Raw genomic sequence first — 27,489 nt, 5'->3', positions numbered from 1 at the left:
GGCAAGGCCTGATCATAAAGTGAATTTCCTTTAGAACTCACTGAAAACAAATAGTTCTTCCTTTGAGTATTTTAATACAAATATATTGGTAAAAATACTTATTGAACAAATGCAAACTGTACCAACTGACTGAAAGATTTAGAGACACTGGGAAGCAGGATGGGCTGGTAGAGGAGACCCTCAACCAGCGGTTTGTTCTCTAGTCAGTGTCGTAAGTGCAGCCCCAGTGATGGACCTCAGGGACCTCCCCAGGGTCTGTACCCGCCTTACTCCAGAGAAGCACTTCCTAAATTGTCATATGTCTTCCCCCTGGCTCCCTTCTAGCTCCACCCATAGTTAAGATGTGAAGAAAAATAAAACTTCCTCGGTGAAATGCACTTGGGAAACACTGTACACAATATGCCCTTGTTAGAGATTTCTGCTGCACTCAGGCATGTTTAAAGGGCATCAGAATATTTGAGAGGCTCTGGGAGAGGAGAATCTGTGTACCTGACCCAGCATTTCCCAAGTTTATATCCCCTTCCCTGTCTTTGCTTCACCCCAGAAATACTCATCAGCTTCGCACAGCCAACTGGTCTCCTCCAGCAGACTGTTTGGGAAAGGCTGTCTCACGGGTACAGGTATTGCATCTTCTTGCCACACTGAAAGGATTACAAAGATTGACAAGACTTACCAAGAAGTTCTACTTAATATCCTGAGAGTTCAGAGGTTTGCTTAAATTTGGCTTCTTGGTACAGTTGTTTAGCTTTTGCCCTATCATTCTCCTGATTGACACGTCGTCTGTGTTGGGAAATAATTGCTTTGTGATTCCTGTAACAACAACAACAAAACACAGAAAAACACTTTATCAGATGGGAGTAGAGTCACAAAAACAAAGAACAAACCAGTGGTTACCAGTGGGGAGTGGGGGAGTAGGGGAGGGGCGATGTTGGGCTGGGAGGATAAGAGGTTCAAAGATTATGCATAAAGTAAGCTATACGGGCTTCCCTTGTGGCTCAGCTGGTAGAGAATCTGCCTCCAAGGCAGGAGACCCTGCTTTGAATCCTGAGTCAGGACGATCCCCTGGAGAAGGGATAGGCTATCCACTCCAGTATTCTTGGGCTGCCCTGGTGGCTCAGCTGGTAAAGAATCCGCCCGAAATGTGGGAGACCTGAGTTCAATCCCTGAGTTGGGAAGATTCCCTGGAGAGGAGATAGGCTATCCACTCCAGCATTTTGGCCTGGAGAAAACAATCCATGAGGTTGCAAAGTCCGAAATGGCTGAGCAACTTTCTCTTTCACGTTCATTGTACAACCTGGGAAATAGAGCCAATATTTTATAATAACTGTAAATAGAGTATAAACATTAAAAACTGTGAAACACTATATTGCATGTGTGCATGCTCAGTCACTGAGCCGTGTCCGACTCTTTTTTTACCCCATGGACTATAGCCGGCCAGGCTCCTCTGTCCATAGGATTCTCCAGGCAAGAACACTGGAGTGGGTTGCCAGTGGGAGATCTTTCCCACCCAGGGACTGAACCTGTGTTCCCTGGCATTGGCAGGTGGAGTCTTTACCACTGAGCCACCTGGGAAGCCCTGAAATACTATACTGTACACCTGTAATTTATACTTGAATAAAAATAAGTAAATTAATTAAAACCCCACATTATGGGGCCTTTGCATATTAAGATATGAACTGAGATAAAACACCAAGCACCCTAATTTTTGCCTCCATTTTGAAAAAGCAGCTCAAACACCTGTGAGATATTTAAACAGACTACATAGGCAGATTTTCCAAAGCAAAGCAAGAGATAACTAGTTCTATATCATAAACTGAGAACATATGTATGAGTCTTCCTACGGTACCACCCAGCTTTACCCTTGTTGCTTGTTCTGCGTACCACGTGCCCTTGACCCAAAATGCTGAGAATTTATTTTTACCCATTCCCAGCATCAGCTGAAACAAGCAGATTCTGACTATTTCCCAACTAAGAAATGAAGTGCTATCAAAATACAGAGAGCTGGGATTCAGTGAGTACTTAAAATTGTTACTTGATAACCTAGATTATTATTTTAAGGAGATTAACTTAAAAACTGTAGGTAGGATGGTTACATTAACCTTCACTTTTCTGAATAAAAGATAAGGGCTATTTCTAACCAAAATAAGAAAAGGAATACAAGATATGAATAGTTACTAAAATTTTGTTGGAGTGAATTTTGAAACTTTACTCTTCTAAAGCTATGAATTGTATGAATTCAAATTTTTCAGTGATATAGAATTCATTTTTATTTTAATAACCACTTAAAATTTTTTAAACTAATTAATTTGGGGCCGTGCTGGGTTCTTGTTGCTGCTCATCAGCTTTCTCTAGTCATGGCGGTGCACAGTGTCTTTCTTAGTAGTTGTGGTACTTGGGCTTAGATATTCCTCAACATGTGGGATCTTCCCGGACCAGGGATCGAACATGTGTCCTCTGCATTGGCAGGCAGATTCTTAACCACTGGACCACCAAGGAAGTCCCATTAACCACTTTTAATGTAAGGCTGTTCCACAAAATTCACCATGTATCATAAGAGGTTTCGGCTACCCTGAGATATTTCTCTCAGAGAAAAATAAATTTGAAGAAAAAAAGGTACTGAAACAACAGCTAAATGTTGAATGGTAAACTAATTTCAGATTCATGTGAGACAATATAATGCAATCATATCACCTATAATTTCTTGAACTTCATTCTGATTCATAGCTGGTTTCACGGCCTTGTCCCTTGAAGTAGAGGATTTTGCCCCCGTCAGGCTGTGTGTGGCCATGTATTCATTTGTGTAAAGCACTTGCATTAAATCATTAATGAACTTCTGAGGCTTGCTCTTGTTGCAACGTGCAATCTGCCATTTTTCAATCTTGAACTAAAAAATAAAAAATAATAATTGAAATAACTGAAAAAGGAAAGGAATATCTGAAGAAATATATTATTCATTGAATTACTACAGACCAGAAAACAAAATCAACATTCTTTAAGGTGATGCCCATATATTTTATATATATATATATATATATATATATATATATATATATCAGGGGTTAGAGTTAGATGTTATTTTTGAGATAGATTCCCAATATTTATGAGGTATTTTTTCTGGAGTGTATTCAAATTCTTGTCATGTAATCTGGATTTGGTGCTTTAAGGATTATTCCACCCTCAACCGTTCCTACTAAACAGAATAATGGCCCACGGACAATAAGCACATCATCATCCCTGAAACCTGTGAATGTGTCACCTTACATGGGAAAATCAACTTTGCAGGAGTCATTAAAGGACCTTGAGATGGGGAAAGTTGGAGAGTATGCTGGGTTATTCAGAAAGGCCCAATCTAATTATGAGACGTTTTTAAATTTTACCTTTTTTACACTTAAAATTCACGTACTTTATTGCAAGTATGAATATATATTTACATACACACATACATATATAGTTTTATGTGTATAAATATATACACACACTTAGCAGTGTCTGGTACATAATAAGCACACAATAAGTGTTTAATAATAATAAAGAAAATGGCTAACATCTATTGAGGGCTCACATGAGCCCTCTGAATGCAGAAGAGCGGGCAAGAAAGAAGACACAGAGGAAGGAGGGACTCGAAGCGTGAGAGGGGTTTGCCTGCTCTGACTGGCTTTGAAGATGATGGAAGAAGACCACGAATCAGGGCATGGGGGAACATCCTTCAGTTTACAGCTGACAAGAAAACAGGGAGCTCAGCCGTAGCGCCACAAGAAATTGAATTCCAGAACCCACAGGGCAGGAAACAGCATTCCCCTGAGCCTCTAGAAAGGAAAGAACTAGCCAGCACCTTGGGTTTATAGCATTTGAGTTTGTAATATTATAAATCACTCAGTTTGTGGGATCCTGTTATATCGCAGGAGGAAACTGGTACACTAAGATTCAAGTATTCTGAATGCTAGATTGTGAGCATTTACAGTTATTAGTTGCCCTTGAAGGCATATTTTCCCAGGCTGATTCTAACAAACTTGTATTTTTAGCTTCTGTTTCTTGATTAAGAGAATTTGGTAGAGAAGACAAAGAATTGTGTTCAGCCAGCATGTACAGGCTGAAATTCACCTGGTCTCAATAATACAGTTTTATAACCTTTAATGCATAGTTGTCCTCACTGGTTTAAGAATTTTCTAGTTTAATAACTTCATCATTGTTCACCATTTATTTTCTAAACTGGATATTTGCTTCACAGATATTAGATTTACTATAAAAAAATTGTTTTGTGTCATCAGAATATTATGATTGACCTAAAATTCCATAAAGTGATCTGATAAGACAATGACTATGTTGTTCGGGGTTTTCATTTTGCCTGTAACTGCACCCCAGAGAAAGATGGGACAGTCTTCCCACTAACCTGTTTCTCATCCGTCTGATGGTCTTCCTCAGCTTTCACGGAGATGGGTGAACCAGAATCAGAGTTAGAATTACTGCACGTAGAAGCAAAAGAATCTGGTGAGGAGTTATTCGCTGCTCTCCAGAGGGTGGATGCGGATGTGGACAGGGTTCCTCCACCCTTGAGCACTGCCTCTGCCATACCGACCAGTTCTTCAAACTGAGTGACGGCCTGCGGTAACACTAAAATGGCGAGAACGATGTTTTTTATTGTGTGTCTATGCATAAAAGTATATAGAACAAACTGTTAACACTTGCTACATCTGGAAAATAAACATGGTAAGAACAGTGATTGGAACACATTTACTTTTTATTTTTCAATAATTTAATAATTGCTGAATAATAGTAGATCAGTGTTAAATCATTTGGTTGTTGTATCCAAATATATATGCATTACTTTGTAACTAAAAAAATGCTTTTAGAAGTTGATTCTTTTTCTAATTGCTAATGGTATTTATTACTTGAAGGTGCTTTATCTCTTGTTTGGAGACATTACTGATTGCATCACCTTCCATCAGGCCAGTTTAAGTGACAAGATTAAATAAATCGGTTTCTCACTAAATCTTCTATAATCTTAGTGTATGATTTGCCAGGGAGTCAAATGACATCAAACTATTAAAAACTTATGGCCACAATTCAAATCTATGTGTTCACATATAACAGATGGATTTTGGTAGTCAACTTGAATGTTCTCTTTGTTCCTTTTTTAAAATGGAAACTCACACACTCATAGGTTTCGTGCCTCCATGTAAAATGGTCTTCTCTGTTGTTGTATCTAGTTTGTTTCATAAGGACAAATAACACTTTGTTGGAGTTGGAAGACACTTTGAACCCTGTCTAATTCAACTCCTCACTCTGTGGTTGGGGGTAATGGCTGGTAGAGAAGCGAAAAGACTGGAACTTTTTTGTATTTTTCTAAGCATATTATTGAGCTACACAATCTTTAGAATTATAGATGATTACTGAACATCAGATATAGTGATGATATGTCCAAATCAATACATTTAATACTATGTTAATCTGCTGTTGGACATCTAGATTGCTTCCATGTCCTGGCTATTGTAAGCAGTGCTGTGATGAACATTGGGGTACACGTGTCTCTTTCAATTCTGGTTTCCTTGGTGTGTATGCCCAGCAGTAGGATTGCTGGGTCATAAGGCAGTTCTATTTCCAGTTTTTTAAGGAATCTCCACACTGTTCTCCATAGTGGCTATACTAGTTTGCATTCCCACCAACAGTGTAAGAGGGTTCCCTTTTCTCCACACCGTCTCCAGCATTTATTGCTTGTAGACTTTTGGATAGCAGCCATTCTGACTGGTGTGAAATGGTACCTCATTGTGGTTTTGATTTGCATTTCTCTGATAATGAGTGATGTTGAGCATCTTTTCATGTGTTTGTTAACCATCTGTATGTCTTCTTTGGAGAAATGTCTATTTAGTTCTTTAGCCCATTTTTTGATTGGGTCATTTATTTTTCTGGAATTGAGCTGCAGGAGTTGCTTGTATATTTTTGAGAGTAGTCGTTTGTCAGTTGCTTCATTTGCTATTATTTCCTCACATTCCGAAGGCTGGGACATGGAAGCAACCTAGATGTCCATCAGCAGATGAATGGATAAGGAAGCTGTGGTACATATACACAATGGAGTATTACTCAGCCATTAAAAAGAATATATTTGAATCAGTTCTAATGAGGTGGATGAAACTGGAGCCAATTATACAGAGCGAAGTAAGCCAGAAAGAAAAACACCAATACGGTATACTAACACATATATATGGAATTTAGAAAGATGGTAATGATGACCCTGTATGTGAGACAGCAAAAGAGACACAGATGTATAGAACAGTCTTTTGGACTCTGTGGGAGAGGGATAGGGTGGGATGATTTGGGAGAATGGCATTGAAACATGTATAATATCATATAAGAAACGAATCGCCAGTCTAGGTTCGATGCCGGATACAGGATGCTTGGGGCTGGTGCACTGGGATGACACAGAGAGATGGTATGGGGAGGGAGGTGGGAGGGGGGTTCAGGATTGGGAACACGTGTACACCGGGGCAGATTCATGTTGATGTGTGGCAAAACCAATACAGTATTGTAAAGTAAAATAAAATTTTAAAAAATACTATGTTAATAGAAAAATAATAGAAAAAGACCTGCTAAATAAGAAAATCTTATTCTGTATTTTTCAATTAACATTTGCTAAGCACCTCTCATGTGATAGCCAGTTGCTCTATCAGCAGTTATTTATTGAGCACTTAATAATATCAGACATTTAGCTAGCTTTTACTCTGCAGCAGGTGCTATTTTGGGAACTTCACTATGTTCATTCATTTACTCCTCATTGCAATTCTCTGAGAAAGGTATTAATATAATATTATCACTACCTGTAATTTATAGATGAGGAGAATGAGGCAATGAGAGATTAATTAACCCATCAGGGTCTACTCAGTGAAAAGAAGAGCCAACATTCAAATTAGGACTCTGCCAATCCCCTGCTGTAAACTACAATGTTACACCGACTCAACATTTGCTCACCACTCTGTTGGGTGCAAGGAATGAAACCAGGAGCAAAACTAGATGTGGTCCTAGCCTTTTGGAACTGGGACAGGTGGGGAGCACTCTTTATCTAACAGTGCTGTGCGTAAGTATTTGGCCTGCTCAGAAAAAAATCTGATCACCAGCCCTAAACCCCACCCACCACCCCCCAGTTTCTGGGAAGGAATCTCTATACCCTTGAATTTCTTCAGCAATATCAGGAGTGTCACGGTAAGCCCCTCAGAGCACATCTGACTTATGTTTATGCTAAGGAGTTTCTCAGGGTGGGGACAATCATACAGCCTATTCTTAGGGCAGAAGCTGGCGATGGCCAGAAAGCCAGAAAGATCTAGAGCCTGAGTTCAACCCTGTGAGCTGTCAATCAATTAATTATGCTTACATAATGAACCTTCAGTTAAAAACTGTGGACGCCCAAGCTCAGAGAGCTTCCTGGGTGGACAATCCTCTGTGTGTATTGTTGTTAACATGGAAAGACTAGGAGGTAATGGATCCTGAGGACAGAAATTTTTCACTTGGAAACTGATCAGACCCTGCCCTATAGGTCTCTTCCAACTCTGGCTAGTTCTAATTTGTATTCTTTCCTTGTGATAAGTGTAACCATGAGTATCACAGGTTTTGGTGAATTTAATGTTTTTAGCAAATTACTGAGCCTGAGAGTGGTTTTCGAAAAACCCTAAATTTGCAGTTGGTATCAGGTGTCTCGGAGAAGGCGATGGCACCCCACTCCAGTACTCTTGCCTGGAGAATCCCATGGACGGAGGAGCCTGGTAGGCTGCAGTCCATGGGGTCGCTGAGAGTTGGACGCGACTCAGTGACTTCACTTTCATGCATTGGAGAAGGAAATGGCAACACACTCCAGTGTTCTTGCTTGGAGAATCCCAGGGACGGCGGAGCCTGGTGGGCTGCCGTCTATGGGGTCGCACAGAGTCGGAAATGACTGAAGCAACTTAGCATCAGGTGTCTTAGCAGACTTGGCCATCTAGAAGACAGTGCACTTAACTTTGTGTTTTGGGTAACTCAAGGTGCATGCAAAGAAATGAAAAACTGCAGTTGTTAAGACCACTGAGGAGAGACAAGTCGCCTCTCCTCTAAGGGAACGGGCACAGAGGGCTTCTCTGGGGCAGTCAAGAGTTACCTGAGAGCTGTGGGCTGAGCAGGAATTAAATACCTGCAGTTCATCAGGAGCATAGGAAACACAAAAACACAAGTTCTGTATTTAAGGAACTGCAAGAAGGCCAACGCTAGACTGTAAAGAGAAAAAGGGAATTTCGTATAAAGTGGGTTTTAGAAAACATTCACTGTTTTTTTCTAATAATGAAAGCTGTACGTGTTCATCAGAAGATGTCCTTCTTGCCAATTCTATTTCTGTATCTTTGTCATACATTTTCTTTTGTATAATTAGGACTTGCTACATCCACAGCATTGTATCATGGTTTGTTTTTTTTTTTTCAGTTAAGACCATACATTGAGTATTTTACCTATTTTATTAAATCTTGGAAAATATGACCTTTTGAGGTATAATTTGCTTAGCATCAAAGGCAAGATCTTACATAAATTCTGAACAGGATATAAGTAGGTATAGGGGGATGAGTTTGACAGAAGGATAAACCCAATTAGCACACACTAATATGCTCATAGAATGTTTCTGTCTGCCCAGAAAGTTGCCTCATGTTCTTTCCAAATTGATTCCTGGACTCACCTCAAAAGCAACGACTAATGTGACTTCTTTACCTGTTCTAGAATTCCATATAAATGGATACAGGTGGTATATTCTCCTTTTTTTGGTCTGATTTTTGTTCTGCATAACGTTTTGAGATTCATTCATGTTGTGCCAGTTATTCATTCTTTTTTTTAGGAGGATGAATGTTATTTTTTTTTTATTGAATTATACTTTATTTATTTATTTATTGAAGTATAGTTGATTGACTTGAGAGTTCCTTGGACTGCAAGGAGATCAAGCCAGTCAATCTTAAAGGAAATCAACCCTGAATATTCAATGGAAGGACTGATGCTGAAGCTGAAGCTCCAATACTTTGGCCACCTTATGTGAAGAGCCAACTCATTGGAAATGACCTTGATGCTGGGAAAGACTGAGGGCCAAAAGAGGAGAGGGCAACAGAGGATGAGATGGTTGGATACATTACCAACTAAATGGGCATGAATTTGAGCAAATTCCAGGAGACAGTGAAGGACAGGGAAGCCTGGCATGCTGCAGTCTATGGAGGTCACAAAGAGTAGGACACGACTTGGTGGCTGAGCAACATCAACAAATAGTTGATTTACTATGTTTCAGGTATATAGCAAAGTGATTCAGTTATATATATATACACACACCCACATACACACACATATATTCATTCTTTTCCAATTAAACATACACTTTAATGATTTCCTAATATTTCAAGGTATTGATTCCTGTAATTTATTTAAATGCTCCTTTTTTTCCTTTTTGGAGTTTAAGTTGCTTCAGTTTTTCTTGATTATAGATAACATTCTTATGAACCATTTTCCAGAGACATCTATACATGTATCTCTGATCATATCGATAACTACAAATTCCTGAAAGCATAACAATAGGCTCAGAGGTATGAATGTTTCTAAGACTCAGTCAATATTGTTGAATGGCTCTCCAGAATCTTCCAACTTACATGACCACTAGTAAGGTACGAAGTCAGCCATGTCACTGCACTATCAACAAGAGATGTTCATTATTAACAATGATCTTCACTATTTTGATAGCTAAAATTTTAGAATAGATTTGCGGACATGGTGGGTTGGGGAGGAGAGGGTGAGATGTATGGAAAGAGTAACATGGAAACTTACATTACCATATGTAAAATAGATAACCAACAGGAATTTGCTGTATGGCTCAGAGAACTCAAACAGGGGCTCTGTATCAACCTAGAGGGGTGGGATGGAGAGGTAGATGGGAGGCAGCTTCAAAAGGGAGGGGATATGTGTATACCTATGGCTGATTCGTGTTGAGGTTTGACAGAAAACAACAAAACTCTGTAAAGCAATTATCCTTGAATAAAAGATTAATTAATTAAAAAATTTTAGTACAACTTAAGTTGCAATTATTTTATTATTGTGAAGTTAAATATTGATTGATTGATTATTTGAACTTATCCTATGAGATAGCTATTAGACCAAGGAATGTTAGTACTTTTTCTATTTTATAATATGCTAGACGGCTTTTGTAAAGTGCTTATAGGAGTGCCTACTGCACTATAAGCAGAATGTATTAGCTTTGCTTTTATTATTAATTTCCTTCTGTCTTAAGAACTTTAAACTTTAATTTTTCATCAGTTACAATTATTTATCTTGGAGTGTTTATTTTAATTTTAGTATGTTTTATAAGCAGACACATATTTTAAGTTTTTATTTTAGTTAAAAGTAGTAGTCTTTTCCCTAACATACTATTTATTTGTTTAGAAAGCCATTCAGATCAGTTAAATATTCACTCACATATTTCATACAGTCTAAACATCTTTCCACAAGTAAGCTTTCTTTCTTCCTGTATATATATATATATATTTTCTAATCTTTAATGGAAATGTGTAAACACACATACACAAAATAGTAAACTCTCATGTACTCCATGCCCCAGTTCCAACTCATGGCCAATCTTATTACACCTGTACCTCCGTCTTCTTTCTCCTCACCTGCAAAATTACTTCAAGCAAATCACAGCCATCATTTTATTTTATCTGTAAATATTTTCGTGTATATCACCGAAGATCAGAAATTAAAAAAAACATATATATATATATAAAACCATAACACAATTGTTACAACCAGAAATACTTAGCAATAGTTTTTGAATATCATTAAAAAACAAACTAGCAAATGATCAGATTTCTCCTTGTTGTTGTCTTTGTTATTTTCAGTTTGTTTGAATCAGAATCCAAATAAAGTCCACATATTACAATTTGTTGGGCTTCCAAAGTGGTGCAGTGGTAAAGAATCTGCCTGCCAATACAGGAGATGCAGGAGACACAGGTTGGCTCTCTAGGTCAGAAAGATCCCCTGGAGTAGGAAATGGCAACCCACTCCAGTATGCTAGCCTGGAGAATTCCATGGGTAGAGGAGCCTGGAGGGCTACATTCCTTGGTGTTGCACAGTTGGACACAGCTAAGCACACACGCTAATACAATCCATTGCTGTCTCTTACAAACTATGCTTTTCCTTTCCCTCTTCTAGTTTTTCCCTTGTGATTTATAGTTGTTTTTCGTGTTGTTCAGTTGCTCAGCTGAATCTGACTCTTTGCCACCACATGGACTGCAGCACACCAGGCTGTTAGTTGAAGAAACTGAGTCCTTCGACCTCTAGGGTTTCCCACAGTCTGGATTTTGCTGATCGCACCCTTAAGAGAGTGTTTCACATATTCTTTTGTTCCTTGTACTTGGTGTAAATTGGTAGTTAGATCTAAAGGCTTGGAAGTTTAAAAGCACTTCCAGCAGAGGGCATTGAATGTATGATAACCTTTTGTTGTGATATTAGCAGTCAATGGTTTTTCCAGTGGTCATGTATGGATGTGAGAGTTGGACTGTGAAGAAAGCTGAGAGCTGAAGAACTGATGTGTTTGAACTGTGGTGTTGGAGAAGACTCTTGAGAGTACCTTGGACTGCAAGGAGATCCAACCAGTTCATTCTAAAGGAGATCTGTCTTGGGATTTCTTTGGAAGGAATGATGCTAAAGCTGAAACTCCAGTACTTTGGCCGCCTCATGCGAAGAGTTGACTCATTGGGAAAGACTCTGATGCTAGGAGGGATTGGGGGCAGGAGGAGAAGGGGACAACAGAGGATGAGACAGCTGGATGGCATCACCGACTCGGTGGTGATGAACTCCAGGAGTTGGTGATGGACAGGGAGGCCTGGCGTGCTGTGATTCATGGGGTTGCAAAGAGTCGGATACGACTGAGCAACTGAACTGTACTGAACTGAATGATCACTGCCTAGATTCATTAAATTACAAAGGGTTATGAAATGGTGATATCCTAATTCTTTTCTTCTTCATTTAGCTAAAATTCTTCCACCAAGGGAAACTTTCTCTCATCAACTATTTGGTTACCCTGAGGTTAATTTCTATAATAATGGCAGGATAAACACTTGATTTTTCAGTCTATATTTGCCAGTTTTCAAAACAATGAGTTGGTTCTTTCAGATGGTCATTAAGTTTTCTCTCTTTTGAATGAACTCATGCATGTAAACACACATGAAAACCAATTGCCACAGTCATTATTATTGATGCTTCAATGATAATTTTTGGCCAGTAGGAACCTCTTCGAGTTGACGTGTTCACATGGTCTTTGCTGACCTCCTTCTTTCCCAATAGGACAACATTTTCATCTGCATTTCCCTTCAACGCTCCTGACAAGGCTCATCTTGTCCATTTCCTGGGCAAGTTCTGGAATCAGCTGTTTCTCCAGGGAACCCCAGCTCCTTTTAGTGGGAAACAGTATTTCGAGACCATAACCCAGGTGCTAGAAGCGCTCTTTGCTATTGGTTTCTTGTTTCTAAGCCTCTTCAGTGAATATTATTAGAAAAGATGCATTATTAATTTTCAAAAACAAAATTCATCTTGTGTTGAAACTCATGCAAATTCAGAACATGAAGTTTTAAGTTAAACTGTACGGTTATGTTTTTAGTATGCCATATGGTGTGAAACGAGAGCCTAACTTAAACCTGCCCCTCCCCCAACACTGGAATGTCAGTTTGCCCAGCATCCTTTGTTGAATAATTCATCCTTATCCTAAACGGCTTGCAGGACTCACTACGTAGTAAATTGCCATGCTCACTATGAAATGAAAATGCAGGACTCCTTGTTCAAAGCTTCTTCAGAACTTGAATCTGATGACAGCAACACCTTTAACAAGCATGTGGGGCTTTCGTAGGAGCAGAGCCCTGTGTGGCTGTGCTGGTTGCTGTACAGCAAGAAGCAAACACTCTATGCACTTGCCTTGCCAGCCTCTGCTCTGAATACGTTGCATGTCACCCAGGGCAGTCCTTTCATCATTTCCATTTATCTCACACTCAGCTACACAGCTAGTAGGTGGCAGAGCCAGGGTTTGAACCCAGATGGCTTGATCCCTCTAAACCATGCCCGTGTGCCCTAGTGGCTCTGGGACATTTCTTCTCTGTGTGGAAGGTATTATCTGGGAATGTGTGTTCTGTTCCATTGATCTGCTGCCTCCTGTCCTAGCAAGTTGCTTGGAATTATCAGAACCACATGGTTTCATGTTGACAGTATGCCCTCAGATTCTTTTTCAGAATATTCTTACTTGGTTTTGCCTATTAATCCTTTCAGGTTAACTTTAAAATAATTATTGTCAAATTATCCCAAAGATAAAAACCCAAAACAAAGCAATTATTGACACTTTGACTGGGATTCTATTCCATTTTGACTGGGATGCCATTGAACTGGCATCTTCTCATCTATGAATTTGAGGTCTTTCTATTCAGATTTTGTATTTTTTTTGTTTATCTGTGACCACACTGAGTCTTTGTTGCTGCATGCGGGCTTTCTCTAGTCGTGGAGGGCGGGAGCTCCTCTCCAGCTGTGGTGTGAAGGCTTCTCTTGTTGCGGAGCATAGGTTCCGGACTGCAGGCTCGTTAACTGTGGCGCACCAGCCTTGTTGTCCCGAGGTATGCGGGATCTTCCTAGTCCAGGGATCGAACCTGCATCCACTGCATTAGCAGGAGGCTTCTTAACCACTGGGCCATCAGGGCAGTGCAGATTTGTGTACTTCTCTGTTGAGGTTTTAATTTCCCATCATAGATCCTACACATTCTGTGCCCAGTTGCTGGCTGTGTCTGACTCTTTGTGACCCTATGGACTGTAGCCCTCCAGGTTCCTCTGTCCATGGGATTTCCCAGGCAAGAATCCTGGAGCAGGTTGCCATTTCCTCCTCCAGGGGATCTTCATCTTCCCAACCCAGGGACTGAAACTGTGCCTGTGTCTCCTGCATCTCCTGCATTGGCAGGTGGACTCTTTACCACTGAGCCACCCGGGAAGCCAGCACATTTCTTGTTAGGGTAACTAGTAGATATTTTATAGCTATTTGTAATTAATATGTGTAGATTCTTTTTATTTTTTAGGGATATAACCAGCCGTTTCTGATCTTTAAGAAAATTACGGTTAGATTTGGGGTACCTATTATGTACTAGCATTTATTTTTTAAATACAGTAGGCTTATAATGAAAAATAGAAGTCCTCTGCCCTACTGCTGGGAGAAGGCAATGGCACCCCACTCCAGTACTCTTGCTTGGAAAATCCCATGGATGGAGGAGCCTGGTGGGCTGCAGTCCATGGAGTCACTAAGAGTCGGACACGACTGAGCGACCTCCCTTTCACTTTTCACTTTCATGCATTGGAGAAGGAAATGGCAACCCACTGCAGTGTTCTTGCCTGGAGAATCGTGGGGACGGGGGAGCCTGGTGGGCTGCCGTCTCTGGGGTCTCCCAGAGTCGGACACGACTGAAGCGACTCAGCAGCAGCGGCAGCCCTACTGCTACCACTCTGGAGTACCTAGTGCTTTAGAGGGAGAATTTCTCATTCATTTACCTGTTTCTCTGGTCATCACCATTACAGTCTTTAATAATAAGAATAAGCATAACCAACTACTCTTTTTTTTCAGATTCGTACAATTGTTTACTGACTTTCGACTATGTCATCTCTCAGTTTCACATTTCTCTCAGTCATCTCTCTCCTGGAACCCCCTCCACCTCTGAACCAGCTGCTTCCGGCCCACTGTGGAGCTGTTCCCCTGGAGTGTCCCCTCACTATTAGTCTGGGGCTGCTCTCTGTCCCTCTCCTGAACTGGACTACCGTTTTCAGATTGACTTTCTAGATTCACTCTCTCATTTAGAGGAACACACCCTCCCTTAATTTTTGAAAAAGGAAGCACAGAAGAACACTGAGCCGTTGTAAGTGTGGCAGTATCATTATTCTGTCCTCACACTTGGTTGATGGTTTCACTGGGTATAGAAGTCTAGGTTTAAATCATTTCTCCTCAGAATGTTAAAGGCATTGCTCAACTGCCTTGGAACTTCCAGCATTGCTGGTGAAAAGTCCAACATCATCTGACCCCCATGTCTTAGCAGGTAACACGCTTGCTCCCTCTGAAAGCTTCTGGATCTTCCCTTCCTAGTGTTCTGAAACTTCACATTATTGTGCCTTAAATAAGCCTTTTTGCTTTTGGTGGCATCTTTTAGTCTAGAATTTTATGTCTTTCAGTTCTAGAAGTGTACTGTATTTGTTTTTGAGATAATTCCTCCCTTTTCTCTCTCCTCTCTATCAGGACCTCTTTTCTTTGGATGTTTGACCTCCTGGACTCATTCTCTGTTTTTCCTAATCTCTTTTATTTCCCTTTTCTTAGTCTCCTTGTTGCGATATCTATAAGACTTCCTTAACTTTCACTTCCAGACATTTTATTGATGTCTTTGACTGTTCCTTCCTTAAACCACCCGTTTCACAGAGCCTCCCTCTGCTCCCAGCATTTTCTCTGTTTCCTGTGACCTCACTTTCCCCCTTTGTTTCCATCTCTGCATTACATGTTAGGGGAGTTCCCCCAATGATCACACACCTTCCCTCAACTGTGCCCAGTGTCCCTGAGTTCATGGCTTTGGATCAGCCTCTCCTAAGAGAGCACACCCGTCCTTTGCTGCGGGAAGGGTGGAAGTTGCCAGCTGCACAGGAAAAAAGTGAGACTTTGGGTCCTAAAGGGTTTTGAGGAAGTTTTTCAATGACTCCTCCAGTTTTCACACTATCAGGACTAACATAATCCCTTTCTCAAGCACAATTCTAAGCCTTCTGTGGTTCTCAGCTGTGATGTGGCTTATTTCCTTTGACTTCCTCTTCCTCCGTCCCCTGCCTGTACCTCCCCCCCCTGCATCACAGACACCGAGCTTTCAGATTTCTCCAGATGGACTCAGTTACCACTCATCCATCTGCTCTCAGCTTCTCAAATTCTATCGGCATCTTTTATCTGCTGTGGTCTCCTTTTGAGTTTTCTTGGTCCTTGTGGTTTTATGCATTTTAAGTTTCTTTTTCATAGGATTTCAAGAAAAGAGGGAGATTCACACATTTAACTAAAGCTTTGTTAAAAATCAGAAATAAAGGGAGACCAGCCTTGAAAATTCCCCAAGCAGACAAAACCAGTTAATCACACAAACAAGGCTTAATTTAGCTTGTTTTGCAAGACTTAACTTGTCCTGGGCCATTTCTTGTTTTCATCTCTGAAAAATCATAAACAAAACTTGAACTGCTTCCCAAGGTTGATATCAGGCAACCACTGACCAATTCCCTGCCATTAAAAACAATTCTAATATTATAACCAACATTATAAAGACGTGTAAACGGTCACTGCTTTCTCACTATACAAGCTGCTTTATAAAAGTATACCCCTGAGCCTCATTCCATATTCTGATTTGAGTGCTCCTGATTAGCAAACTGTCTTTTTGATGTGAGCACAATAAACTTTTAATGATTACTACTTCAGTGATCCATTGGTTTTACTTTGCCTATGTCTGAAACTTTGACAGCTTTCTGCTATATTTAAATGAACCTCGGCAAAACTTAATTGAGTTTTCCTTCTTTACTGACATCTCTTTAGTTAATAGAGTTGAGTTTTCAGCTAAGGCATTATTTTTCCTGGGTATATATTCACCCTTTACACGTAGTAACAATTTAATAGCATTCTGTACAGAAGAGATAGCACTTCTTTCCTTCTCTATCTTATTGTACTGGTTAGTTGTGGTTCACAAGATCTGTTTCAAAGGTTTAACATGTGCACACAGAGCCCACACATCTGCCATCCTGAACGTCTAGAATGGCATATATGTTCTGCCATATTTCTTAGTTAGTAGGCTTTATAGACAGAAAAACTGATTCTTAGTTCAAAGAATACCGCTGAGCAAAAGATGACTAACCACCATGTACTCTTCTCTCAGATCCCTTTCTTACTTGGATTATACATGAAATTTCAACTTTTTGATATCGTCCTACTTCCCAACTATAGATTCACAAGGAGACCTACTATGACCCACATTATTTTAAAACACACACGCTCTCTCTCAAATCCCCATCCTCCTTGACCACCTATTTTTTTCCCATAGCTTTTTCCACTAGCTAACATAGTATGTAATTTATTTAATCACTATTTTTCATGATCTTGATTGCTTGCCTCACTGGAATATGAGTTTCACGAGAGCAGGGATCTTTTGCTATTTTGTTCACTGGGTTTTCCTAGGTACTTACAGCAGTGCCTGATATATAGAGGACTTTATAAATATTGGTTGAATGAAGAAATGCATGCATGAATACTGAGATGGCAGTTGGCAGTTCCTGACTCTTCCTCTTTGCCTGAAGTCCAGCCAATAGCCAATTTTACTTTGGTTTCCAGGAGTACATTCCAGTGTTGCACATGTGGGGGCAGACAATATTAAATATGGAATAGAGGATTTAGGGTTGCAAATATCAAAGAGGAAACAAAGCAAGGGAGGGGGATAAAAAACGTTCTGAGGGAAGAGGGGCTGATAGTTTAAATGGAGAGAGTAAGTCAGGGCAAAAATGAATTTAGAGTGAAGTCTTGAAGTATGTGGGGGTGCAAACCACATGGATATCTGGGGGAGTAACATCTCAGGCCAAGGAGAAAGTTGGTACAGAGACCCTGAGGTCAGATCACCTCTGATGTATTCAGAGGGAAAACAAGCGGGTCCAGGGTGGGTTGAATCACAAAGCAGGAGGGGGAGAGAATAGAAAACAAGGCTAGAAAGGTAGGTGGCGGGGAGGTGCCAGGATCCTATAAGGATTCTAGGTCGGGGTCATAAAACTGACCTTGGTTCTTCCCCCTGTGAGGTGGACGTGCACCAAAGAGTTTTCAAAGAGGAATGGCATGAGCTGGCCTCCAAGCAGCAGGGTTGTAACTGCTGCGTATTGAGAGGGGACTGCACAGGAGCATGAGCAAAAGTGCAAGACCAGGGAGAAAGCCTCCATGATAGCCGGGGGAGAGAAGCTGGTGATCTGGACTAGTCTAAACCAGAGATATTCTGAAGGGGAAGTTGGTAGGATTTGCGAAAAGACTGAGAGTAGGATGACAAAGCACAAGATAGCATCGTGATTTTTGACTTGAGAAGCTTTAACTACGCAATTAGCCTTAACCAAGACAAGGAAGAAGGAAATACAGAGCAGGTGGAGGGGAAGGCTGGGCACACGGATGGGACAGGCGGACCTGAGATACCTGCCAGTCATGTAAATACAGCCAGACAGAGTCGGGAGCTAAAGGGAGAAGTCCAGGCCAGAGGTACGTCTGAGAATCACAGTTACTGTTGAATTTAACGCCATAGAATTGGACATGAGCCCCTGTGGAATGCACGCAGACAGCAAAGAAAGGAGTCCAAGGGCTGAGCCTGGGCATCCTTAGATATTTGGAGGGTAAAATGATGAAATGAGGCAGACACACAGACCAGGGTGGAAAGCTCAGCAGCACATGAGGAAACAGGTGTCCTCGAAGCCAAGGGAGGAGAGGAAGCCAAGGCGTCAAAAGTAGCAGGCACTTAATGGGCCCCTTCAGAAATGACCTTTGGGGTCAGCAATATAGAATATTGTGGGCTGAACTGTGTATCCCCCAAAAGGAGATGCTGAAGTCTAACCTCCAAAATCTCAGAGTGTGACCCTATTTGGAAATAGGGTCTTACAGATGTAATCAAGTTAAAATGAGGTAGGCCTTAATCCAAAATGACTGACATCCTTATAAAAAGGAAAACTGCAAAAATCTCACCAGGAAAACCCATCAGTTATAAAAATGCAATATTTAAGATGTAAAAAATAAAGAGAGAATAGCTTGGTGGTGGAATAAATATCTTATTTCCATTCACATCTCCCTGTTTCTACTTAAAACTAAGAAGCCTTCAACTTAACCAATAACTGTAGGAAGGCATCTGAGCCATCCCACTGTGTCGATCTAGCTCACGACATTGTTCTGCCTCCTGCCATTTCTGCCTCCCAGAATACTGCAAGATCGTCTTCTTTATTTCCATGGCCACAGCCCTGTGCGAGGCTGCCATCCTGCTAGTATGAGGACTGGAACACCTTTCAGAGTGGTTCTCCCCACTTTCCTTTCTGTGCTCCTTGCACTTATTCTGTACACAGCAGCCAGAGGGATGTATTTTCAAAACACACTATGTGTTTACTGTTTTATGTTGGAAAGAATGCTTTCCAACACAGAATATAATTCAGCTGTAAAAATAGTGCCTGATGCTGAACTACAAATGGGAAACATAACTAAAAAAATAAACACCTAAACATAATATGTTAATAGGTTCTGCCAAAAGGCATTATACCAGGGGAGTTTTAATTTTCTTGGGCCTCTCTTTCTCCTTTGTAAGTCTTCAATGGAATGGGATTATTTTCCACTCCTCCCAATTCTAAATCTGAAATTTAATATATGGAATATTTAATTCCAGTGATTCTATAAGGGGTCACCACAGGCCCCATTTTCTAGCGCTTCATTAGCAGAGGGGAACGAGATAAGTACATCATGAACACATTAATCTATCTCTTGTCTAACTGATCTTTTCTGTCTAGGCCTATATTAAATGCTCAGTAAATATTTGTTGTACATTATTAAATGAATACAACATTTGGTATTTTTTAGGAATAATGTAAAATTTTCTAAGCAATAAACTGAGGATTTGATAGAGTGTATCCATGTTAAATTGTGTAATCATAGATTTTCTTAAAATGTAGTTTTTAAGTTTTTCTCTAAGGCACTGATTTTTTCATTCTTGACAACTAATTTAAATACTTTCCATTCATCAAGTATTTTTCTTTTTATCTAAAAATGTCAATTTTCTCCAGGTTTACCTTGCAGCATGACCAAAGACTGTCGAAGGCGGCTGTTTTCTTTCCGGATGTTTGTTAGTTTTTGTTTCAGCCTTTTTATTTTTGTGCACAATTCCTCCTTTGACAGTTCTGCTAGAGGCTCTTCATCCTCACTGGAGCTTTCACCAGGCAGAAAGGCATTTCCCGAATATGGGTCTCTCTAAAATACAAGGCAGGCACAACAAAAGCATCAAGGCAGCTTTGTGGTTTATCCTGTGTTCTGGATGCTGCTGGGACTTAATCAGACCTACAGGCTCCTGCTCTCCCAGGAGGGAGCTGGGTCCTTGCAAGCAATCTAGCCTCAGCCTGGTCCTCCACCATGCAGGGGAGCTCAGAGTAGGGGAGGACATCAAAGCTTCACACACACGTCTTTCTCAAAACAGTCATCAGGATTCTGACTTTCAGCTTAATGTCAGTGAAAAACACAAAGTAGAAAAATAGAACAAAAGAGCAGAAACAACCAGAGTGCTATTCAGATCTTCATAACTCATCCACATCCTCCATTTTTCTCCCATTGTCTCATCCTCAGCCTCTCTGTTGAGGCTAAGCCATGAGGCCAATTTGGGAGTTTATTCCACCAGATAAAGGAGAGAGATTTACCCAGAACAAAGCACTGATGTTTACCTTTTAGTTTAAAAGATATTTTTTGAGGACAGCAGGACAACAGTCTGAAATGTGTACACTTGAGCTGTAAAACCTAGGCTGTGTAGAGAAAGAGAAAAATTTTCTCAAATTATAAAGCTTATCTTTATATTTTTATAAATCTAAATCTGGGAAATTACAACAGAATATAATTTATAAAGGTCCAAACCTAGAAGCCTGGAGTATGTTTATAAAAATAAACTTCAAAGGAGAAGAGATAGAGGCACGTGTACACCTGAAACTGACACAGCACTGTCAATCAGCTACACTACAATACATTTTATATATAGAGAGATAAAGGCATGGCATCAAGAAAGCTCCTGCTGAACAGGAGGGGAAGAGACTTCCTGGGGCCGGATTGAGGAGCAAGAGGGATTAGGGACAAGAAAGACAGAAACATTCGTGTCTGCTCTTCCTGCCCTGACCTTTGTGGGAATGGAGGTGGATCACCGGGGTCAGGGTAGATGCCAGAAACATCCAGATGAATGAAGGCAGTCTAGGCAGCAGGGTCGGCTCCAGGCTTCTCAGCGCACCATAAATGCCTTAAATAGGCTCCCTGTCCAGCACCATCAGGGCAACACAGTGCCCTTCTGGGCCCCAGATCAGAAATGGCCAAAAGGGGTGTGTGGCCAGGTGAACCAGAGACAGTGTCCAGACCCCTCGGAGATCAGGCAAAGCAGCTGGAGAATCCGAATGGTCCCTGTGTCCCGGTCAGGAACTGGGTACGTGCTGGGGGAACAGGGGAACAGAGAGGCTACAGTGACAGAACCTTACAGAAGATGGCAGTGGGTTCCAGCACGGCAAACATCAGTAGACAGTGCCAACAGGACCCCCGGGGGGCTGGAGGGACCCCTGTGCCTCAGCAGTCACAGTACGGACACCCAGGAACCACAAAGAAGACTCGAGCCCGGGTGGAAGAGCAGCCGCCCCTCCGCAGACGCTGCGTGATGTAGACGACTCCTCAAATCTTGAATCATTTCTTAGAAAAAAACAGGAAGCGGAGGAGGGTGAGAGTCTAGTCTCACTGAGACTTAAATCATACCAATATCTCAAAGGGACTTTTAAACCCCGGAAGACTCTAACTGTAATTCGCTGTCAATGGACAAGTTCGAATTTCCCATCCCCCCACTTCCTTGTCAAGCAGGGAAGGAGAATTAAAAGCCAGGTAGGATCAGTTATAGGAAATACAATTTTGTTTTTGTATGATTGATAATGTATACATTTAACCTCACTCCTTATTTTACAAATATACAAATCTATATATGTGTATATATTTCATTATTCCATATATGTATGTGACATATATAATATATATATATACTGGTAATGAAAGTGACTATTGTCCTATGTGGGCAAGTAGTTAATGTATTCACAGTAGATATATAAATTTTAAATTAAAAGGTGATAGATTTGGTTAAATAGAAATGAAATATTTTTGAAAAAAACTGAAGGATGCCTATTGAGATCATAATTCTATGCAGAGCAATTGGAAAAAAAAGCAGAATACATGATCTAGTTCTTACAGCAATTTCATACAAGAGAGAAATAAAATCAAGCTAAAGCGAATCCATTTGTAAACATCATTGGAAGACAAAGTTAATAGACAATAGATTTAGCTGCTGCTGCTGCTAAGCCGCTTCACTCGTGTCTGACTCTGTGCGACCCATTGAGGGCAGCCCATCAGGCTCCTCCATCCCTGGGATTCTCCAGGCAAGAACTCTGGAGTGGGTTGCCATTTCCTCTCCAATGCATGAAAGTGAAAGGTGAAAGTGAAAAGTGAAAGTGAAGTCGCTTAGTCGTGTCTGACTCTTCTCGACCCCATGGATTTTAGCCCACCAGGCTCCTCCGTCCATGGGATTTTCCAGGCAAGAGTACTGGAGTGGGGTGCCATTGCCTTCTCTATGATAGATCTAGAGAAGATTTCTAAAACCTACAACAGATAAGGTATATGTACCAATCAACAAGAAGAGAACAGGAATCCCGGCAGAATATGTGAAGAAACCCAGCAGAAAGTATAAAAACTCAGTAGAGGTAGGGGCAGTGACGGAGCCTGCTGGCTATCTCCAGGCCTTTGTTCTCCTGCTCCTCTAAATATTACTGTAGGTTTTTAGCGCAGCAGGTGGGTGTCAGCTAGATTACATTTTCCAGACTCCGGGGCATCTCAGTGTGGCTTTGTGACTAAGCTTCCACCAATCAACAGGAGTAGAAACCATGTGTATCATCACTGGGTCATGACCTTAGGAGCAACGGGCATGTTTTATCCTGCCTCAATTTTCCTTTTTCTACTGGCAAAGAGAGAGGCATGAGGGTAGGTGCTGAAGCCGCCACCTTGACCCAGAGGCCAAGGCTGTGCCTTCAGGAAGGTAGATATAGAAGATAAGAGGGATCCTCAACATTGTGGAGCTGCCATAGCAACCAGGGCTCTGCTTCCTGTTGTGTGAAAGGGAAATAAACTATCTTTATACACCACTGTGACATTTGGCTCTTTGTTACAGCTTTTGCAACATGCATCCTAATGTAGATGCTATAAACTAGAAGCCAGATACCCAAAAAGTGCATATGTTTCAACTACTTAGAGGTCAGGCTGTGAGCAAAAAGGGCACAGGTATAACCTGTTGGAAGGTCATTGACTCTTGTTAGGCCTCAGTGATGACACAGTTTATACACAGTCACCTGCAATGCCTTGGGAGGCAGACCATGTGCTTGTTGAGCCTGGAAAGAGAATGTCTGTGTGCATCAGTGACTTCCTGTCGGTGCTAGCTGGTTTGCAGAAACAGAAGACTTTCTTCATCCATTGACACTGAGAATGCAGCAAGCGATCTAAACTGAGTCCCATGTTAAATCTTCAAGGCTTGAAAAAAAAATGATGTCTATATCTAAATTGCAGGAGGTAAGCCTGTGACCTCAAGGCTTTCTCAAGAGCTTCTGTTTAAGTGCTCCCTGCCAGACACTGAAATCCATCCCGAAAGTAAACCTTGGCTTCAGAGCATTACCCTCAAGGCTTTAGTTTCACATGGGAATTAACTCACTGCCAAAAGTTGGAGAGAAAAGAGGCTGGGCAGCCGTAATAAAAGAGGAGAGTTTTCAGGCTTATTTAGGACCAAATAAGATGTGTGGCAGTAGTTACTTGCAAGGAAACCAAATAGAAAGAGTTTGATCAGCTGTTAAAGTTTTTGAGAGACACAACTTGCAAAAGAAACTATAACACTGGCCTGCTAAAGCAGGTGAACTGTTTTATCCTCAAGGAACCTCTGGACCCCCATACCTGCACTAGCAAATTGAAACGAGATATCATTTTCTCCCCTCACTTACCAAATATATGCAATAAGGACATAAATGCTGTGTGTTGGCTGCTACTGCTGCTACTGCTGCTAAGTCGCTTCCGTCGTGTCCGACTCTGCGACCCCAGAGACGGCAGCCCGTCAGGCTCCCCCATCCCTGGGATTCTCCAGGCAAGAATACTGGAGTGGGTTGCCAGTTCCTTCTCTAATGCATGAAAGTGAAAAGTGAAAGTGAAGACGCTCAGTCGTGTCCGACTCTTAGCGACCCCATGGACTGCAGCCTACCAGGCTCCTCCGTCCATGGGATTTTCCAGGCAAGAGTACTGGAGTGGGGTGCCATTGCCTTCTCCAACTAATTCACTAGTTTAGTATGCAATAAAATAACAGAGGCTTTGAATAAGTTAAGCTGGCTAGTAACAACTAATCAGTTTTCTTCAGTGATCACTGTTCTTCTACATAGGCAGGATAATTAATTCACGGATGGTCTTTCTGGTCTATCTTCAACTATTCTCACACTACATAATCAATTAGGGACATCTTTTTACAGATATATGAAGAGAACACAGGTAGCTTTACGGAAGGTGAGTTTGTTAAATCTATTTGTTGTGACAGGGAACTTCTGACACAAAAATTGCTCACTGCACACTGAACCCCGGAGAAGTGATGAAACAAGACAGCTGATGTTAGGAGGTATATGGGAGTGGGGTAGGGTGAGAAGTCATGGATAAATTAAAAACTGGCAAGTATCTGCTGAAGCAGAGCCACTTTTTAGGGGGCATAAGAAAAACTGATAAGTCACCATTTTGGTCTCTTTAGAGAAATCCATTTGTTGTTAAGAACTTAAGACCATTTACTACCATTCATGCCTCAAAATGCAGTAGTCACACTATTTCCAGAAGGATCCTAAAAACTGTAGTGCAAAAGGAATCTAAGAAAAGAAATAATTACAAAACCATCAACATTTATCAAAGAAATGTGCTCAAAACAGTGACTTTTACAAAAAATGTGAATTTGTTTTAAATGAAAAAAGAATTCTGTCTTTGAAAGATCAAAGACTCATTTCACAGATAACTTATACTGCATTAATGACTTGATTAACAGTGTACAAATAAGGGCCATAGACTTTTTAAATTAGGTCTAAGTGATCAATATAAATACTGATGGGGGAGTGTTTTGTATCCCAAACTCCAATATTCCAGCTTTGTGTCCTGTCCTGTTATTATAATTTGTAAAAATCTTAACGACACAGTGATTCAAGTTTTTGTAACTTCAATGATGTGTTAGAGAACAATGCATCTTGATTTGAAGAATTTATTGTATCCAAAGGCCGGAACAGTACTTGATCATGATGATTAAATATATAAAATGATAAGTGATTCCTTAGTGTGTCAAATGTCTTATTTTTTAGTTCTGAAGTGGCATCCATGTCTTTAAACTCCCCTGCAATATGAACTATACCATAACAGGTAACTGCAAAGGCCAGAAGTGTCTGAAGAACTATATCTATTGGCAGTGATTCATCTTCCTTTTCTGTTAATTGCCTATAAGAACGATGCTGTGCAGTGGAAAAGGCCGCATGGGCTAGGGCAAAGAGGCCGATGCCCACCAGCCCCTTCCATAGCAGGGAAGCACAAACATGGAACCCCTGAGGTGCTGCTGCTGGGCATGTGGACCAACGCACACCTTCTGGAAAGTAATTTCATGGTCATATGAAAGCAATTATCCCAGAGACGTTCTCACGCTGTTTCTTAAAAGGACATGTATATGGACATATACTTTGTCATTGTTTGTAGTACTAAGATGCCGGAGGAAATCTAAGTCTTCATCATTGGAGGAAAGCACATGTGAAATAATGAATGCTATGCTTTGTTAGACACAATGAATCATGTATGATAGCCGTATAGACAGAAGTTAAAAGCAGCACTGATTGAAAAATCAGAAACAGATTGAGGTGTATATTATGATACCAGCATACTACTAAGTGATGTGCAAGATGATGGAGCCATAATGTACAGTACAGCGTGATTTGTAGAAAGAAGAAGACTGGAAACAAGCCATATCCATGCTAGGGGCCTGGATAAGCAAAAATGGGTACATACCCCCAGGGGGTGCTGATGTGCAAAAGAGAAAGTCCTTTATGCACTAATAGAAAGATCTGCAAAATATGCTAAATAAAAAAAGCAAAGTACAAAGCAGCCTATCTAGTAAGTTACTCTTTGTGCAGAAGAGGGGATAAGAATATCTACATTCAATTTGCTCTATTTTAACAAAGAAACACTGGGATGATAAACAAGAAAGCCAAACATGCGGTTCTCTGAGATGGGGGCTGGGGGGTGGGGAACAGGATGGGTAGGAGATGTTTTACAGGCACACACACACACACACACACGCACACACACTATCTATCTATCTATCTATCTATATAATATGATATATATATAATGATCATACTATACATTATATATATATACTATATACTATATATATACTATATAATTCTTAGCCTTTTGATTTTTTAATTACCCAAAGGTGCTTCATTTAATTTTTATTTTATTTTAAAAATCTAAAATTTTATATTGGCGTATAGTTGATTAACAGTATTTCATTAATTTCTGGTGAAAAAGGCTTCATTTTAAATTTAGGTTCCTGACTCTGTGCTTGTGCCTCCAACACTTTTACAAGGATTTTCTGTCCCTCTATAAGGAAAGAATGTGTAATCCAGTCACGGACACACTTGGCAGACACAGACCCACCATATGCCCAGCTGAGATATTTCATTTCAGAAAACCTCGTAGGATCTTTTGGTCTCACAGAGCCAACTTCTCAAAGTCAGCCTGGGTACATTCCACACGTGGATTTTGGTACTTCCCCAAACTTCTGGGTTTAAAGGTAAACAATTCTATTGCCAGGGGTTCAAGTCAGTCTAGCTTTGTTAGAGGCTGTGCTGTAGGGCAGCCTAGGACGGACATGTGCCACATGCCGGACCATTCTCGATGCCTCTAGACACCATTCCCAGGGACTAAAAACATATTCTAAACCATAACAAAAATTAAAAATATATACACATAAACACTTCATGCATTACAAAGACACACAAAAAGGCACAGAATAAACACATGGATAGTTTGTCGAAAGTGTAGGAGGAGAGTACAAGTAGGGAACTCAGATCAGAAAGGAATAAATGAATGAATTCAAACAAGAAAGGGGCCCTGACTACAAACAGCAGTCAAAAAAGAAAAGCAGCCGGTAAATTTTAGAAGACGTGTTCCAATTTCTCCAGTGGTTTGGGGAAGAAAAAAACATTTTTGATGGTTTGCTAATCTTTAATATACCAGGATATCAAGGAAAGTTTGAACAATGCATAATTGGCCACACTTCAATAGAAGTACGTAAGATGTCTTTTGAGTATGTTTCTAATTCAACTTGTTCAATAATAAAAAGATAACATGAAATTTTACTCCTTCAGTTGAATAAAGAATTAAAGGGAAGAATAAATTGAGAAAAGAGGGGAAATGCAGCAGTCAATTGAGAAAGGAGTTGTGGAGTCGCGGTGGACCCCCAGCAGCAGCACACCCACCTGGGCTTTGTCTGGGTCACTGTTCACATTCTCTGACTCCATCGGCTCCATCCTTTTCCTCTTTCCTTTTCTGAGAGCTTGGGAATCAGTGGTTTCCTCTGTTTGAAAGATCTTCTGCAT

General features: G+C 40.7%; 1 protein-coding gene and 1 pseudogene across 1 annotated transcript; both read right to left on the bottom strand.

Annotated features, from left to right (window-relative positions):
* Positions 1-682: 682 nt before the first annotated feature.
* BEND6 (BEN domain containing 6) lies at positions 683-27,489 on the bottom strand. The gene is made up of 5 exons (XM_052649327.1): positions 27,370-27,489; positions 19,852-20,029; positions 4,391-4,611; positions 2,692-2,884; positions 683-810 (listed from the first exon to the last, which is right to left on the bottom strand). The coding sequence occupies exons 1-5, from the start codon at positions 27,487-27,489 to the stop codon at positions 683-685; spliced, it is 840 nt and encodes a 279-aa protein (XP_052505287.1).
* Positions 25,030-25,501, bottom strand: LOC128056544 (ER membrane protein complex subunit 5-like; annotated as a pseudogene).

This window comes from Budorcas taxicolor, chromosome 11 (assembly GCF_023091745.1).
Source record: "Budorcas taxicolor isolate Tak-1 chromosome 11, Takin1.1, whole genome shotgun sequence".
Lineage (NCBI taxonomy): Eukaryota > Metazoa > Chordata > Mammalia > Artiodactyla > Bovidae > Budorcas > Budorcas taxicolor.
The sequence above is the reverse complement of the archived record's forward strand: the minus strand, read 5'-3'. Positions and strand labels throughout refer to the sequence as shown.